This window comes from Pempheris klunzingeri, chromosome 24, assembly GCF_042242105.1.
Source record: "Pempheris klunzingeri isolate RE-2024b chromosome 24, fPemKlu1.hap1, whole genome shotgun sequence".
NCBI classification, from domain to species: domain Eukaryota; kingdom Metazoa; phylum Chordata; class Actinopteri; order Acropomatiformes; family Pempheridae; genus Pempheris; species Pempheris klunzingeri.
This window is the reverse complement of record NC_092035.1, coordinates 9,006,193-9,020,769: the sequence shown is the minus strand read 5'-3', so window position 1 is coordinate 9,020,769 and position 14,577 is coordinate 9,006,193. Positions and strand designations below refer to the sequence as shown.

At 42.6% G+C, this 14,577-nt stretch overlaps 1 protein-coding gene across 1 annotated transcript in view; it reads right to left on the bottom strand.

The window, feature by feature from the left end:
• The window catches only part of zranb3 (zinc finger, RAN-binding domain containing 3), a 75,531-nt gene that overhangs the window by 38,530 nt on the left and 22,424 nt on the right, over positions 1-14,577 (bottom strand). Inside the window, exons 7-12 of the mRNA XM_070855657.1 lie at positions 13,593-13,727; positions 9,639-9,758; positions 5,932-6,051; positions 4,016-4,195; positions 3,330-3,503; positions 2,061-2,541 (exon numbers count right to left, since the gene is read on the bottom strand). Coding sequence (XP_070711758.1) covers positions 2,061-2,541; positions 3,330-3,503; positions 4,016-4,195; positions 5,932-6,051; positions 9,639-9,758; positions 13,593-13,727 — 1,210 coding nt within the window. The remainder of the gene's footprint in view (positions 1-2,060; positions 2,542-3,329; positions 3,504-4,015; positions 4,196-5,931; positions 6,052-9,638; positions 9,759-13,592; positions 13,728-14,577) is intronic.

Here is a 14,577-nt window from a genome sequence, read left to right as displayed (position 1 = left end):
ATAACACATATGTGCTGTATATGTGTTTGTGGAAAGATAATCATCTTGATCAAAAGACTCTTTGTGCATCTTATAGCAACACACTGGCTGCTTCCTCCTCCAAAGAAGGATGTTAGTGGTGAAACAGTAGCAGCTTGTTTCTAAACACAGCACCTGTCTACATACAACATCTCTGAAGATCAGGTCTCATTAGTGCTTGTTCGAAAAAACAGAGAGAAAAACTTTTCTTTTTCTTTTATGACACTTTAGTTTGATTTCATTATGAAATATGAAGGCCTGCACTTAGTCCGACAATAAGGGGAAAACAGTTGACAGCCAAGGAGCCAGAGGTTATTTTGTTTCCTCTTCACTGTAAGGGCGAGCTGTGCTGTTGAGCAGTCCTAAAATATGTCTTCAGGAGGAGCGTTTCAACATTTTGGGATATACACTTTCTCTCTTTTCTTGGGAATAAGTGTAGATGAGAAGATTGATATCAAGCATGTATTGGTATGCTAAACATGAGGCTACAGCTGGGAGACAATTAGCTTAGCTTGGCAAAAAGACTGGCAGCCTGTCTAACAAAAGGCCTAAATCTTCTACAATAATTACCACATTGTACCACACATACAATGTGCTAGTTACTTAGAAAGAAGTAGTTAGCAAGGAAGTTCTCCTCCGTTTGTGGTTTAAACAAACATCATGTAAATCAGGGAGCTTTCGAGGTGCAAGTAGACATGTTTTTGATCTTTGGAGTTAGCCACGCTAGCGGTTTCCCATTATTTCCTGTGGTTATATAAGCTAAGTGCCTCCCTCCTCCATAGTCAGCGCACAGATATGAGAGGTATTGATCTCCTCATCTAACTCTCAGAAATGTTTTCCCATAATATCTCTTCTAAATAATTTTCAACACCAGGGAAATAAAATCTATTAATTATCAATAAGTCCTTATAATTTCCTATTTTTGTGGCTTTTTTTAGATGCATTCTTTCTTTTAGCTTCTCTCCCTACAAGTAATTTTGATTTCAACATGAAACATAAAAGCCTTTATTTGTCAGACAATAGGGGAAAAGATCCATTTACTGTGTTGCACTGCTGAGCAGTGAGAAGACACGATTTCATTAAGAGAATGTACAATAAGTAAACGGGCAGTGATCTCTGTATTTACAAAGCAAACAAAGAGCCTCAAACAAAGGGCCTTCACTGTTATTTCATTCAGTATAAAGTATATTAGCCTCACATGGCTTTTTGTTCAATGAATCATCTTTGGTGTAGTATTTCTTCCTGTTGATTTTCAGTGGGAGGATGCAACAAGAGCAAAGTCCGATCCAAGTGCGTAGATGTAGAAGTTTGACTTTAAATTAGAATATCAATGCCGCTCTAAAATTCAGTGGAACGTCCTGCATTAAAACTAATGCCACTTAATATCACCGCTGCTGAAACTGTGCATCGGATCTTGGGATATTTTTTTTAAAGTCATCTCTGAGCCCATCTGATGCATCTCAGACATTTAAAGAGCATGGACCTGCAGCCTGCCAGGTCATAACGACTTCCCTCCCCTCCCTTTTGCAAGATACAATCATAGGCTGTCAGAGATATCAGCTAGAGCTGGCTCAACTTTTCCCAACTTTGTGCGAGACATTTGCAGCAATAGTAGGCGCCTGTTCTCTCTCTCTCCCTCTGCTTGACAGGTGAGAATTATACTGTGTCCTTGTCATCTGCAGACAGAGAGAGAGAGAGAGACAGACAGACAATATTCTCGGAGCAGAGCTATTTCAGACTGGGAAGCCTGCCTCCATCTTTTGCTATCACGCATCCCCATCTGGTGAAATCTGTAATGCTGTTCAAAAGTATTATGTCAACAGACTACTACGATTGGTAATGACAGGAAGGAAAATAAAGCTATGAATGGATCTCAGCTTTAGGTGCTTCATTTCAAGCGAGAGATGATGGAACCCAGTTTGTTTTGTAATCAGTGGAATGAGATTTGTGAATTAATAAACAACTAAATGGTGGAAAACAGAGGCACACACACACGCTAGGGGTGGAAAGATGATTAGTTAACAATCGTTTCTTAATTCTACCTGTTCTGATGCCAGAAGAAGAGCGCGGGACCTCGCACACCTCGCAGTAAGGCAACAGGCTGCTGTTGGAATAGGTGCAGGCCCCACAGCTCCAGGTTTCAGTGGTGGTGTTGGGCTCCGACAGCTTCCGAGGGACCATCAAGAATCCGTGGGTGCCAGGGCTGCTGGAGCTGACCCGCCAGGCCGTCGACCTCCGCTTCCCCCCAGTTCGGGACCTGGGGCTCGGGCTGGGCTGTGGCGTCCGGAGCCTCTTCAGCTGCGGGGAGAAGTCCAGGTCGGGTGCGGCGGAGCTTTGGATGCAGGACTCCTCTTCATTCTCCTCTCTTTTTTCACAGTTTGTTCCACTTCCAGCTGGTGCGGCAGTCGTCTCTGAGGATATAGAGGGAGATGTTTCTTCATCTTGTGTTCTCCTCCTCTTCTTCACCTGGCTGGCACTCGGGGAGAAGAAGGAACGAATGTCGTGCTGCTTCTCTTTCTCAAACTAAGAAAAAAAGATGGGAGCTCAAGTTAGTTTGTGTCACTACAGCCCACAGTTAACATTTATTACATGAATGATGGCCTTCAATCTGTCTGCACAGTAACACAGCATGTGTGGCACACGGCATCTCCAGCAACATTTTCTATTGCGTAAGTTGTATCTGGTAACAAAGGAAAGAATAAGATAATAATATGAAACCAGATGAATAATAATAAACACAGAAAATGTGCACAAGGAACTGAGAAAAAATACGAAAACTCTAAAAACGGACAACTCTAAAACGACATATCTGTTATTATTTAAATTTAGATGAGCTCCGAAATTCTCTCTTCATTACTGCATTCAACTCTGTATTTAAAAAAAAAAAAAGCCTTGAAACACTTGGGCAGCAAATCTCGACATTACCATGGTTACCCCACTTCAAATGCGATCGTTTTAAAAACTGCAATATCTTTAAGAATGTTTGGTGCAGTCATTTACAATCTGGTTCCTTCCCCTGTGAAGGACTTTATTAAGTGACAAGATCTGTTATTATGAGCGACAGTTTTCCTCTCACAAGGTTTTCGAAAGGTTTTGCAATTTCTAATGTTTTATAGTAACTGCCTTGTAATTTAATGCAAGTTTTGACTTTCTGTTGTTATGTACTGCTATGTAATGTACTGTCTGCGTGAGGACTGGGAGTGAAACGTAGCCTCATTCAATCCTGTTCCTTTTTGTAAGTACCTCAGAAGTACAAACAAAGAAGGTCAAATAAAACCACCCTTTGCTACTGATGATGCACATAAACTCACATGAGTGAAGAACACGTCCTCTTTGACATTTCCTGTGTTTCCCTCCACTGGCAGCACCATCTCACTGGGCGTCCACGTGTTGGCAAAACTGAGGAACTCCCACTTGTCCCTGTCGCCCTCGTCGGCCTTCAGGTATTCCTTCCTGCCATTCAGGGTGCTGCCGGTCACCGTTTCCTGAAAGACAAAGTTCCACACTACAGTTCTCTGCTTTCACATTTCTGTTTGGTTTCACCACCAAACCTTATGATGGTGTGATTAAAGTAACTGGTTCTGTAATGAGCAGACCATCATCGGCAGAGTAAGAATATTATTGGAATAATTCAGTTTTAATTGCAAATTTTGACATCTGTGATTATCAGTGTGAATCCCCAAAGTCTGCTCTCACATGCAAATCAATTCCACTGATGCCTCTAAGTTTATTCATGTATGCACACTGTATATCAAGCCAAATACAACAGTAAACATCAACAGCAACACTGACAATAAAGCAAAGTGTTATATGTATATGATACGTATATGGAAGTGTGATCACGTGAATTAAATTGATCATTAATCAGTTATGTCTTTGTATAAATGTTTTATGGGGTTTTTCTGGTGATTTGTCGTTCAAATTACAACACAATGAATGTGTGGTGAGGAATTTGAAGTCTGGCACACGTTTGTTGCTGTCGTGTCACCCACAGCACCTTCCTGTTGAGCATGGACCACATGGCGGTGTCGAAGGTGCCCTTGGCGATGAGGTAGTGCACGTTGACCGAAGAAGTCTGTCCAATGCGGTGGGCTCGATCCTCAGCCTGCTTGATGTGGCCGGGGTTCCAGTAGAGCTCTGCGAACACCACGTGGCTGGCAGCGGTGAAGGTCAAACCCTGGAGAGGACACACACACACACACACACACACACACACACACACACACACACACACACACACACACACACACACACAAATACCTCATTCAACCACCCTAAATGGAACGCTCTAGCCCACATTGAATGAAATTTAATTTGTTGAAATCCTTTTAATGACAGAATCTTAGCAGCTAATTACCGTATAAGTGCTTCAAGCGCCTACTTCCTTTGATTGGAATGCATAACATTTCTGCACGTATTTGGTCAGTAATTCAGGTCGACAATTCAGTTTATTATTAAGAATAAATCACATTTTCAGCCTTTATTTCCACTTGCACAAACCTTGGTTATGATTCACTGCAGCCAACAACAGTCATCATTAATTCTAATTTGGACAAAATGCCTCTATGTTGCCTATTTGTTGTTGCCTTACAGTATTTCATTCTAGCCAATAAAAAGTATTTGCACCAAGCCTTTAAAATCATTATTAGACATTTCTGTTAATTAAATTCAATCATTTCTCAATAACTATTCCCGGATATGAAGTGTGATTTTTCATTACTTTCAAGTGTCTTAATTTGAACAGCAGATTTTGTTTTCGGCTCAGAAAATTTGTGAGTATATGTATTATCACTTAATTAAAAGAAACTAGAATCACCGCCTTGCAGCTGGATGCCTCCACCAACCAGTCAAGCTGCAGTTTCCATCTATATCTGTCCAGACTCATATAATACATGTAGTGAGGACTTTGGATGACATACAATCAGCTGAAGCTCAATATCAGCAAAACCAATGAGCTTGTGGTGGACTAGCGGAGGAAGAGGAGGCCTCCTGTCCTATTGAGGAAGTGAAGAGGGTGGACTCATACGAGTACCTCAGGGTCCAATCAATAAAAAATCTGGACTGGACTCACAACACTGAAGCCCTCATCGGAAAGGGACAGAGTTGCCTGTTTGCTGTACAGACTGAAGCCCCTTGAAACAAATTTTTGATTTGTGATATGGGGATAGAGATTTGACTGGCTTTGTTCTTGTTCTTCTGTATGTCTGCTACTGTGTAAGTCAAATAAGAACTAAATTCCTTGGATGTGTTCACATGTTTGGCCACTAAAGCAGATTCTGATAGAACACAAAGTTGTAGCCACGACAGTAGACGATGCTTCAAATTTGAAGAAATTCTCTCAAGGTGTTCCTATGATATTACGTTCAGAAGAATGAGACTGAGAGATGTGAAGGTGCTGGGAAAATCCAAAGACATAATGCCTTCAGCCTTGGTGCAGCCAGTATGGAGGCACAGAAATATCATACATCAGTGTTGTAGAGTACATATGTGTTTGTGACACTTTTCCACTAGCACCTACTCGGCTCGGCTCGGCTCGACCTTTATGGTTTTCCATTAGGTGATAGTACCTGGTACCGGGTACTTTTTTGGTACCTACCCGGCGGCCGTTTTTATTATTTCTGTGAATGAGGTAAACGGCTACACGCAAACCAAACACTCCATGTCCTCAGTTGTGTTTGTGTCGCATACAAATTACGCCGCTGGAGTTTCGGGCCGCCTTGCTATGACGACCCCACCCACTCTGAGGTGGGACGCTACTGTAATGGAAAACGACCCAAACCGAGTCGAGTTGAGGTGAGTCGAGTCGAGTAGAGCTAAAACTGTGGAATGGAAAAGCGCCATAATAAGAGCAACGTAAGTTCACTGTGACTAAGGAGAAGACTTTGGTTTTAATTACATTTACTGTTAGAGTACCTGGCCGGCTGCCTGGATGCTGAGGATGGCCACCCGTGTCTCTGGGTCACTCTGGAACTTGTGGACCAACTGGATTCTTTCTGACGACGGCACACTGCCATCAATACGGATATAACCAGCCTGGAACGACAGAGGCAAGAATGGGAAAAATGAATAAAAGGTAAATTCAGTTAAAACTGGACGACACACAGCCATACAGCAACACCTGCCATGTGCGCAGATGATGAAACACCTGCAGCACAGAACTGCTTGAATAAAATGCTGATTTTTAGAATTATTTCTGCTTCATTCAGAGAAACGAAAATAGCTGGAAAGCTGCACTAACACACAGTTTCATATTAACAAAAATAAAGATGACAAGTTGAAAAGTGAAAAGGGTTGCTATTAATAACAAACCCACTCTTTTAGCACTCTTTTAGCTCATTGTTTTGGTTTTCTGGCCAGCAAACAGCACTACTGTCAAGCTTAGGAAAACCCACTACACATTACATGCCCAAAACCAAATTGTACAACACTGGCAGCTAGCTTGTGAACCAGCAGCCAAAGTGCCAGATATTTCCCTCAGGGATTGATGGAGACCAAAAATAGAGCTATAAAGGAGCAAAACTTAAGTATTTTTTGCCTCATATAGACGTGTCATGTTATCTATCACAGGTGTACTAGCCTAGAGGAGTAGTTTGGCTGCCATCTGAGTTGCATCTGCAAATAACTGGAGTAGATCATGTAAGAGTGGTTGTTTCCTCATTCTATTGAATTTATGAAAAGTTTGCACAGTTTGCGAGGGACCACGCTGTCCTAAAAAGCCTCTAAAAAGCTAGTGCAGATTTGTGCTGTCACATTAAAGGTAGGGAGCATGTCATTAACCTGCATTCTACAGTGTAGATATTAATGACAGATGTATGAATGAACACGCCACAGAAAACACGAGCAGAGGAGCAGCATTGAATTAGTAACAGTGAGTAAAATAGCTTCTTTCAAATTGAGAGGAACAGGAACAGAAGAATATTTAGTAACATTTTAGAACACCAAACAAAGAGCAGCATCTGCGTGTTCATTAAACCTGAACTTGACATTCACCGAGCTGCTAATGCACTGTGGCGGCTGCACTCTTTCAATTTGGGTCCATCGGTCCTGCGGAGCTGCTCAGTGGCCGACAGTAGGAGAGCGTGTTCGCACTGTGCAGCTCCCACGTGTGAATGTAACTGTGACTGCATGAATATGAAGCAGAGCCTTGCTGAGAAAGAACAGAGAATAGAGGTCTGTTTGACTTTTCGTGGAGAAATAAAGGTCAGATACACATGCTCACATTGAACCAAGTATCCAGGTTCAAACAATACCTCAAGGCCATAAATCAACCTGCTGTTACATCAGAACTGTTTGTCTCTTACATTTAGTGCACCATATATGTTGATTAAAACATTCAAAACTTTGTTAAACAAGCCCTCCGACCAGTGTGACACCAGGTGAGAAATGGGAAAAGTAAAGGTGTGAAGCATAAAAGCAGTGATAACGTCATGCGATTGGAGCAGTCACTCATCTCTGCCGTGCTTCTCATCACAGCGCGTTGCCTGTCGTTCCTTTTTTAGCCCATCTCTGTTAATTGGTGAGTGCGAACGCACCAGAGAATGAGCGCCTCACGGAGAGAAAGTGTTATCGCACGTCATACCGCTGCATTACATTCAACCAACACCTCCTCGACCCCTGTGACACACAAGCACACGCACACACACACTTGAACTCTTTCACAGGTTGCCGTCGCCGAGCTAAGATATCGTTTGCTTGTGATGACTTGTGAAATACGCCTTGGGAGATTAGTTGTGGAAGTAAACTTTCTGAAAGAGAATAAGTAGACTTTTCATCAAGAATGAGGACAATTTATCACTCTTAGATGACAACTAATAGATGTTCCTCATTTAAGAGACGTTGAATAATAGACTTCCTCTATTGTGCTATAAAATACATGTTAAAAGTCTAAATATCATACCTGCATCACACTGTACATCTGCATTTAGGTTATAAGTATAAGATGCAAATAATTAATGACGCCTAACAGCTGCTGTGTAGCTCCTGCTGAAGCACAGGTTCAACTTGTACGCTTAGAGCTCAGGACTCCGTCCAAGTTAATCACAGACATGGCATATGGAAGGATAAACACAGCAGGTCTATGGATGAAGGAATAAAACTTTAGTGGGGGGCCAATTACCTATGGTTGGCCAGAAAGAAGTGAAATATGAATACATTCTGCACACTTAGCGCTTCCAGGTTACCTTTAATGGGCAATTCAAGACTCTGTGGCTAGAGAAAAAAATTGCAATATCAACTGTATAAAACCAGCATCTCCTCTTGTTTCAAGGCGATTGATGGTGCAAGAACAACACAAATTCCAGGACTATTTAAACCACCTCCAAGAGGTTTTTGGGAAACCAGATTGAAGCTTTTGAAGAGCGTTGTGTAATTATGGCTCAAATGGTGCAAATGAAGCTGGTTTGTGACTGATCAGGATTGACAAAAGCTCTGAAATGTGGACAGAACAAGAAAGAAAATTAACGGTTAAGTGACATGGTGATTAACTAACGGGTGCAATGTGCTCACTTACTTTTCTGGGTTTAAAGCTAACAATGCACATGAAATATAAAGCAATGTACTGAGCCGTGATAAACCCTTTAGTGACTGAGCTGACACTTTATAATTAATATTTTTAAAATTCTTTTGACTGAGATCCATAAAGAGAGAGATAAATTGGTAGACAGCCTGCTGGCTAGATAGTTAATGAGATAAATAGATTTACTTGTAGTGCTAATCCACTATAGGAACCCACCAACCAGTGACCTGGAGCTTCCTATAACCTGAACCTTCTGAGGATATATGCAGTAGATATTAGAAAATTATATTAGAATTAGAAAAATTAAAGAAATAAGAATGACTCTCTGTACCATATTGAATTGTATAGCAACCTATTCTTTGGCATCACATCCAATCGTTGAATCGCATTGTGTTGGATCGTAGCACATCGGTTTTCACTGGTTTTATTGCTTCACATTGTTTCTTTATTTGCTCTAATTTTCTTTCATCCTCTTGTTTCATCAATGGATGCATGTTGTCTTAAGTTTGGTTGTGTTCCTGCAGTAGAAAAGGGCCAACTGTGAGCACTGTACATCACTGTGTGTGTGTGTGTGTGTGTGTGTGTGTGTGTGTGTGTGTGTGTGTGTGTGTGTGTGTGTGTGTGTGTGTATATATATATATACACACACACACACACACACACACACAGCTATAAATGGATTGGTGTGTGCCTGTAATCAGCAGGGTATTCTGTGCAGAGGGGACAAGACTTGCAAAGACCTGCCTTAGCATTCTGTACCTGCATCTGGGTTGGACTGGTGTGAAAAATTGATTGAAGGGTCGACCAGGGTCGTGTGTCGTGGTGAGCCTCGTGTGTGATGGCTCTGGTTCTCAGTGGGGAGGCCAATGTGATGTGGAACAATTTGTGCTTGTTGGAGACATGGTGAAAATACCGGTGGAGCAGTAGAGTAACATGGATGTAATTGTGCTTTTTTTGAAACTTAAATAGGAGCCATTAGTCTGTTTTCAATTTGAAATGATTCCCATACACTTAGTGTGAACGTTGCTGTATTCCCTGCAGGTTGCTTACTACCCCTCTGACATGTTTTAGAAGATCCAGTTGTCTGCGGAGCGCCTGGGGTTACCTTGGCCTCGATGACGGCCTCGGTGCAGGCCTGCAGCATGGTGAGGTGGTGGGCGAACACCAGGAACTTCAGCTGCTCTGCCTCCAGCATCATCTTAATGTAGTCCTTCACAGCTCCCGCCTGGCCACACACACACACCCACACACACGCAGACAGAGACACAGAAATAGACACAGATGAAAGAGAGCTACTGAATCCATCACTTCACTGGTAGACCACACACAGAGGAATCGGCTAGATCAGTGAAGAAGTCAATTAATCACCGCGGCATCCTTTCAGTGTGATCGATTCTCTATTGAATGCTGGGGATCCAGACTTTAAAAGGAGAGAGCACACAGAGCGACTAGAGCGCATTTGTCAGCTCACAGATAGTGAGAGCAAATCAATAACTCACAACTTGGAGATATGATTGGTGTGTGCTCTTTCTTTTTGGGTTTCGGTGACACCTGATACATGAAAATTTACCTTCTGATCCACAAACAACTAGATGAAGCTCAGAATTGAAGGCTTTTGTTCAAATGTCATCAAATTAGATTTATTACACAGAAAAAGAGTCTCCTTGACTGGACTGAGGAAAATGTATACTTTCTCTGACTGTATTCATTTTTTTTTCAGGTCTTGCAATCACCCCTGAAGAGAAATATTAGGCTGGTTTCCTGTTAAAATGACAGCTACAGTCCAGAATTACTGCAGTAAGTACGAGCTCAGTCCTTAACTATTTTATCCTGGAGTTATGTGCTTGCTCTTACATAACCCTGTTTTTATTCATGTCTGGCATCTTTTTCACTTGTTGGTCTTGTTTTATTTATGAAGCCAAATGGTAACAATGCTTTAAAAACATCACAATCCAAATGTAACGGCATCCTGCTTGTTTTCGCTGAAGCCTCTGACCCTGATTGACAGTGTGAAGCTAACAATCTAAAAAACCGAAAGCTGCAGAAGTGCCAGTGAGTTAACTGTACCCTGCAGGTATCCGTATCTATCATTTCACCGTGCACTGCTGCCCAGCGATCACACTGTGATGGCTGTGGCCGTTCCAGCTACCTTCAGCAAAGCTGGAGTGGATGTGCTGTATGAGCGTGTCATTGAGCATCCGGGCTCGGCTCATTTCAGAGCCCCAGGCCAAAAAGCAGCCAAGAATAGCACCAACTAGTGAGAAATACTGAGGTTTGATTTCAGTCAAACAGAGCCCTTACTAGACGGTTTTGGAGACAGGCCCTTCTCCGTGGTGTGAATCCCACCCCTATAATCTCCACACCTCCTGCAACATGACAACCTCTGCAGCCATCACACCTGCTCTGGTGGGAGAACCTCTGCTTTGCCTTGCTGATAATTAGCCGATGCGCCTGATAATGAATCTCTCCGCCAGGCCTGCCGACCCTGTTCTGATCTGGGGGGTCCTCATTACTGACGGCTTGGCTTCGCCGGCTTCCTTCCGCTGAGTTTAATTAGTGCACAAACTTCTCGGCTGTCTGAAGCGGCCCGTTAGCTTGCTTTAAAGTCCAGCATCAGAGCTGTCCTCTCTGGGTAATTGGGAGCAGATGCTTGGCGGGTAAAGCAATAAAAATACCCCGAAGGCGTTTGGCAGCTCCGTCGCCAGGCGGACTGGCAGTCAGGCAGGGGCCGAGATACCCGTCAGAGTGACATAGATGTGTGAATCTATCACACCATTCCACCCCTCCCGATGATCCAAAAAAAGAAGAAAGAACGTGGCATTTTTTTCTAAAGTAGAGAAAGTGTGTCTGACTCTAAAAACCAATAGGAGAGGAAATGAGACTGGACCAGCAGTATCGGCTTTGAGGTGGGTGAGTGGGCGGAGGGGGGGCTTTGTAATGAAAGGAGGTCCAGTGTTAGGCTAAACTGAGCAGAAATCCAATCAGCAAACAACACCAAGCGCAAAAAAGATCCAAGCTTGGAGGCAGGCTGAGCGAGTAGCGTGTCGATGATTGCATTCGGTGGTTATCTCCGGTCTTCGTTAACCTCAGGGCTACGCTCCTCATGGCTGAGGGCGTCGGGCTAATTGAGAGGAATGCCAGTCCTCGAACGTGGCAGATGATTGGAGACGGATACTATATTTGGTGGAGATGTTTACTTAACTATAAATGGAAGAGATTGAAGAACTGCCTATTTCCATGGCATCAAGATGAGTGAGGCTGGGAACTGATCAGAGGTTGAAAACTATATTACTGTCGAACAAATGAAGAACTGAGGAACCGGAAATGTAAATGCTTGTTACATTCTCGACACCAGTTGGTCTGACCCCAGCCTTCTTCATACTCTATGCTTCTAGCCACCTCCAATATTGCTTATTTCTCTCTCATTAAAAAGAAACGTCACTTCAAACTGAGAGCCGACTGTGTTCCCATAGCAACAACATCACAGAGATGATATTTTAGAGCGGTGTGTAACTTTGAGATAAGGTGTAATCATGCCAGGCTGGACGCAACTAAATAATACCTCAGTTATAACTCCCTACTTTGTCTAAGTGCTTTCACTGGCGACCATTAGGCTCTGTTACCATGGCAATGCTTTCCCATGAGATCTCACAGAGTGGCCGGCCAATCGCTCTGAACATGATGCTGTACCATCAATTCACCATTTCCTGAAACTGGAAATAAATAATTTTTTAAGCTATTTAAACTGCTCTGTATAAAACATGGAGTTTGAGTTTTTAACTGTCAGTTTTCAGAGGAGTTATGGAGGTTGAAAACCTTTGGAAGTTTAACTGCAATATAGAGCTAATGACCTGATTTTGCCTGTTTGTAGTAATACAAGGATCTCAATATTCTATAAACTATCATAAAAATGCAAGACAAAGGAATATTTTGACATTTTGGGAAATACTATTTATCTGTTTGCTTGTTGACAGTTAGATGAGAAGATTTATAGTACAGTAGCCGGTTAGCTTAGCATAAAGACTGGAAGCAGGGAAAACAGCAAGCCTGAAAAATTCTGTCTGGAAAAAAATCTCCTATGTAAAGCACACTAACATGTTGCATCTTGTTTTGTTTAATCTCGGGATGAAAAAGTAAAAAACGCACATTCTGGTTAACCAGGAGGTTATGTGTGGGACTATTTCTTGTCCAGTTGTAGTAATTTCCTGGAGTCAACCAAGCAACGCGAAATATTCTAGAAAGTCACGTCCTTAGAGGTACCTCTGCACAGAGGCTGTTTCCCCTCTTTCCAGTCTTTATACGAAGCTAAGCTAAAGGGCTGCTGGCCACAGCGTCATTTAGCCAACAGACATGAGAGTGGTATTAGTCTTCTCATCCAATTCTCTGCAAGAAAGAAAACAAGCGTATTCCCCAAAATGTTGAACTACTTAAATTAAATTGTATCTTCTCAAATAGCACAGCTAGTTCGTGCCTCTGAAAGGAGACTGTTTACAGTTTTCAGCCAAAATGAAATACTGCCTTAAATGATTAAATTGAGATGGACTGTGGTCAAACTGCAACCAAGCCTGCTTTTTCTAAACTGCTGAAAAGTTAACACTTTTCCTGCTTGTTTGAAATGATAAAAATTAACAGCAGGAAAGGTCAAAACTCCAGCAGCACTTATAGTAGACTTCATCAAGGTCATCATGAAACATTACAGAGAACATTTAAATGGGATAGGTATAAAGCAGGAAATAAAACATTTAAAATGAAAATGGAGAGCAGGGCCAGCGATGAAAGCAGCAGATGTTCCCGCAACAATAAGAGGTTTGAGTGTATAAAGTATAAATACTCTAAGATGAAATTATCAAGAATTTAGGTATTAAACTACTATGATGTCTTACTGATGAGGCTGGTGTCCATGGAAGTCCATGAAAAGCCCAAAACCAACAACGTGTTGGTCTCAATACTTCCTGATCCCCCCACCCCGTGGCTGTGACACTCAGCCCCAGGCCTGCTGATAATGACATAGGCTGGGGTAAAACAAGATGCACTCGAGCACCACCTGGTCTCCCATTACCTTGGCAATAGCTGTTTGCTTGTACATCTGTGTGACCAGGCCCATGACCTGAGTGAAGGGGTTGTCCGTGGCGACGACCCCCGACCCCAGTCCCTTCATCAGCCTCTCCCACTCTGCGAAACTGGCCGAGGCCTCCTGCAAGCAAGGAGAGCGCAAAGACAGTGAGGCTGCGTCCTTTTTTCTTCATCCAACCTTCTCTCTCTCTTGTTCTTTACTGTTTTTGAGATATAAAGGGCAAAACAATTAATGGTGCTGCTGGGTGTCCTACTTTCCCTGGAAGAGAAAGAAAGAAAGAGGGAGAAAAAAAAAAAAATGAGAGAGAGAAAGATGGAGAATTCCCAAGGAAGCCACCCCCTCCGACTGGGCTGCTGTGTTAGGTGGGTCATGAGCAGCTCCCAATTATAGCTGCCTTGTGACAAGCCGGGGTCGAAGATGGAGAAGCAGCCGGGCTGGTACAATAAATCAAAGACGCCTCGCGTGCTCTCAAGGTGATTGGCGAGAAGTATTTAAGGCGGCAGTGGAGATCGGATGAGGATCGCAGTGGGAGAGGCTACCATGAAGTGCAGCATATGCTACCTCCTGTTCATACACAAGGTACGCACAGAGGCCGTGCATTTGTGGCCGACATGTAGGTTAGCCCTGTTCATCATAAAAACAGCTCTTACATGAAACTCATTCAATCAACAGCAGGCTTCAGCACATTTTTCTGTATTTTTTTTACTACAATGCAACATATTGTATAGAAAGAAAAGCAGCATGCATATCGAATAATTGCAAAGTTTGGGTATGATTCAATTTCCATGCAATAACTCCAGTGTGGTGGTAATGTAGTGCTTCAGAAGAGTGCTGAACCCCCTTTACTTCTTAAAAATTGTCTAACTTTAAACCGCTTTGTCATTAGAGGTTATTTGGTGCCATTTTGTAACAACACTCTGTTGAGTCTGAATCCAGGCTGCAACACCACGAAATGTGTAAAGATTCGACG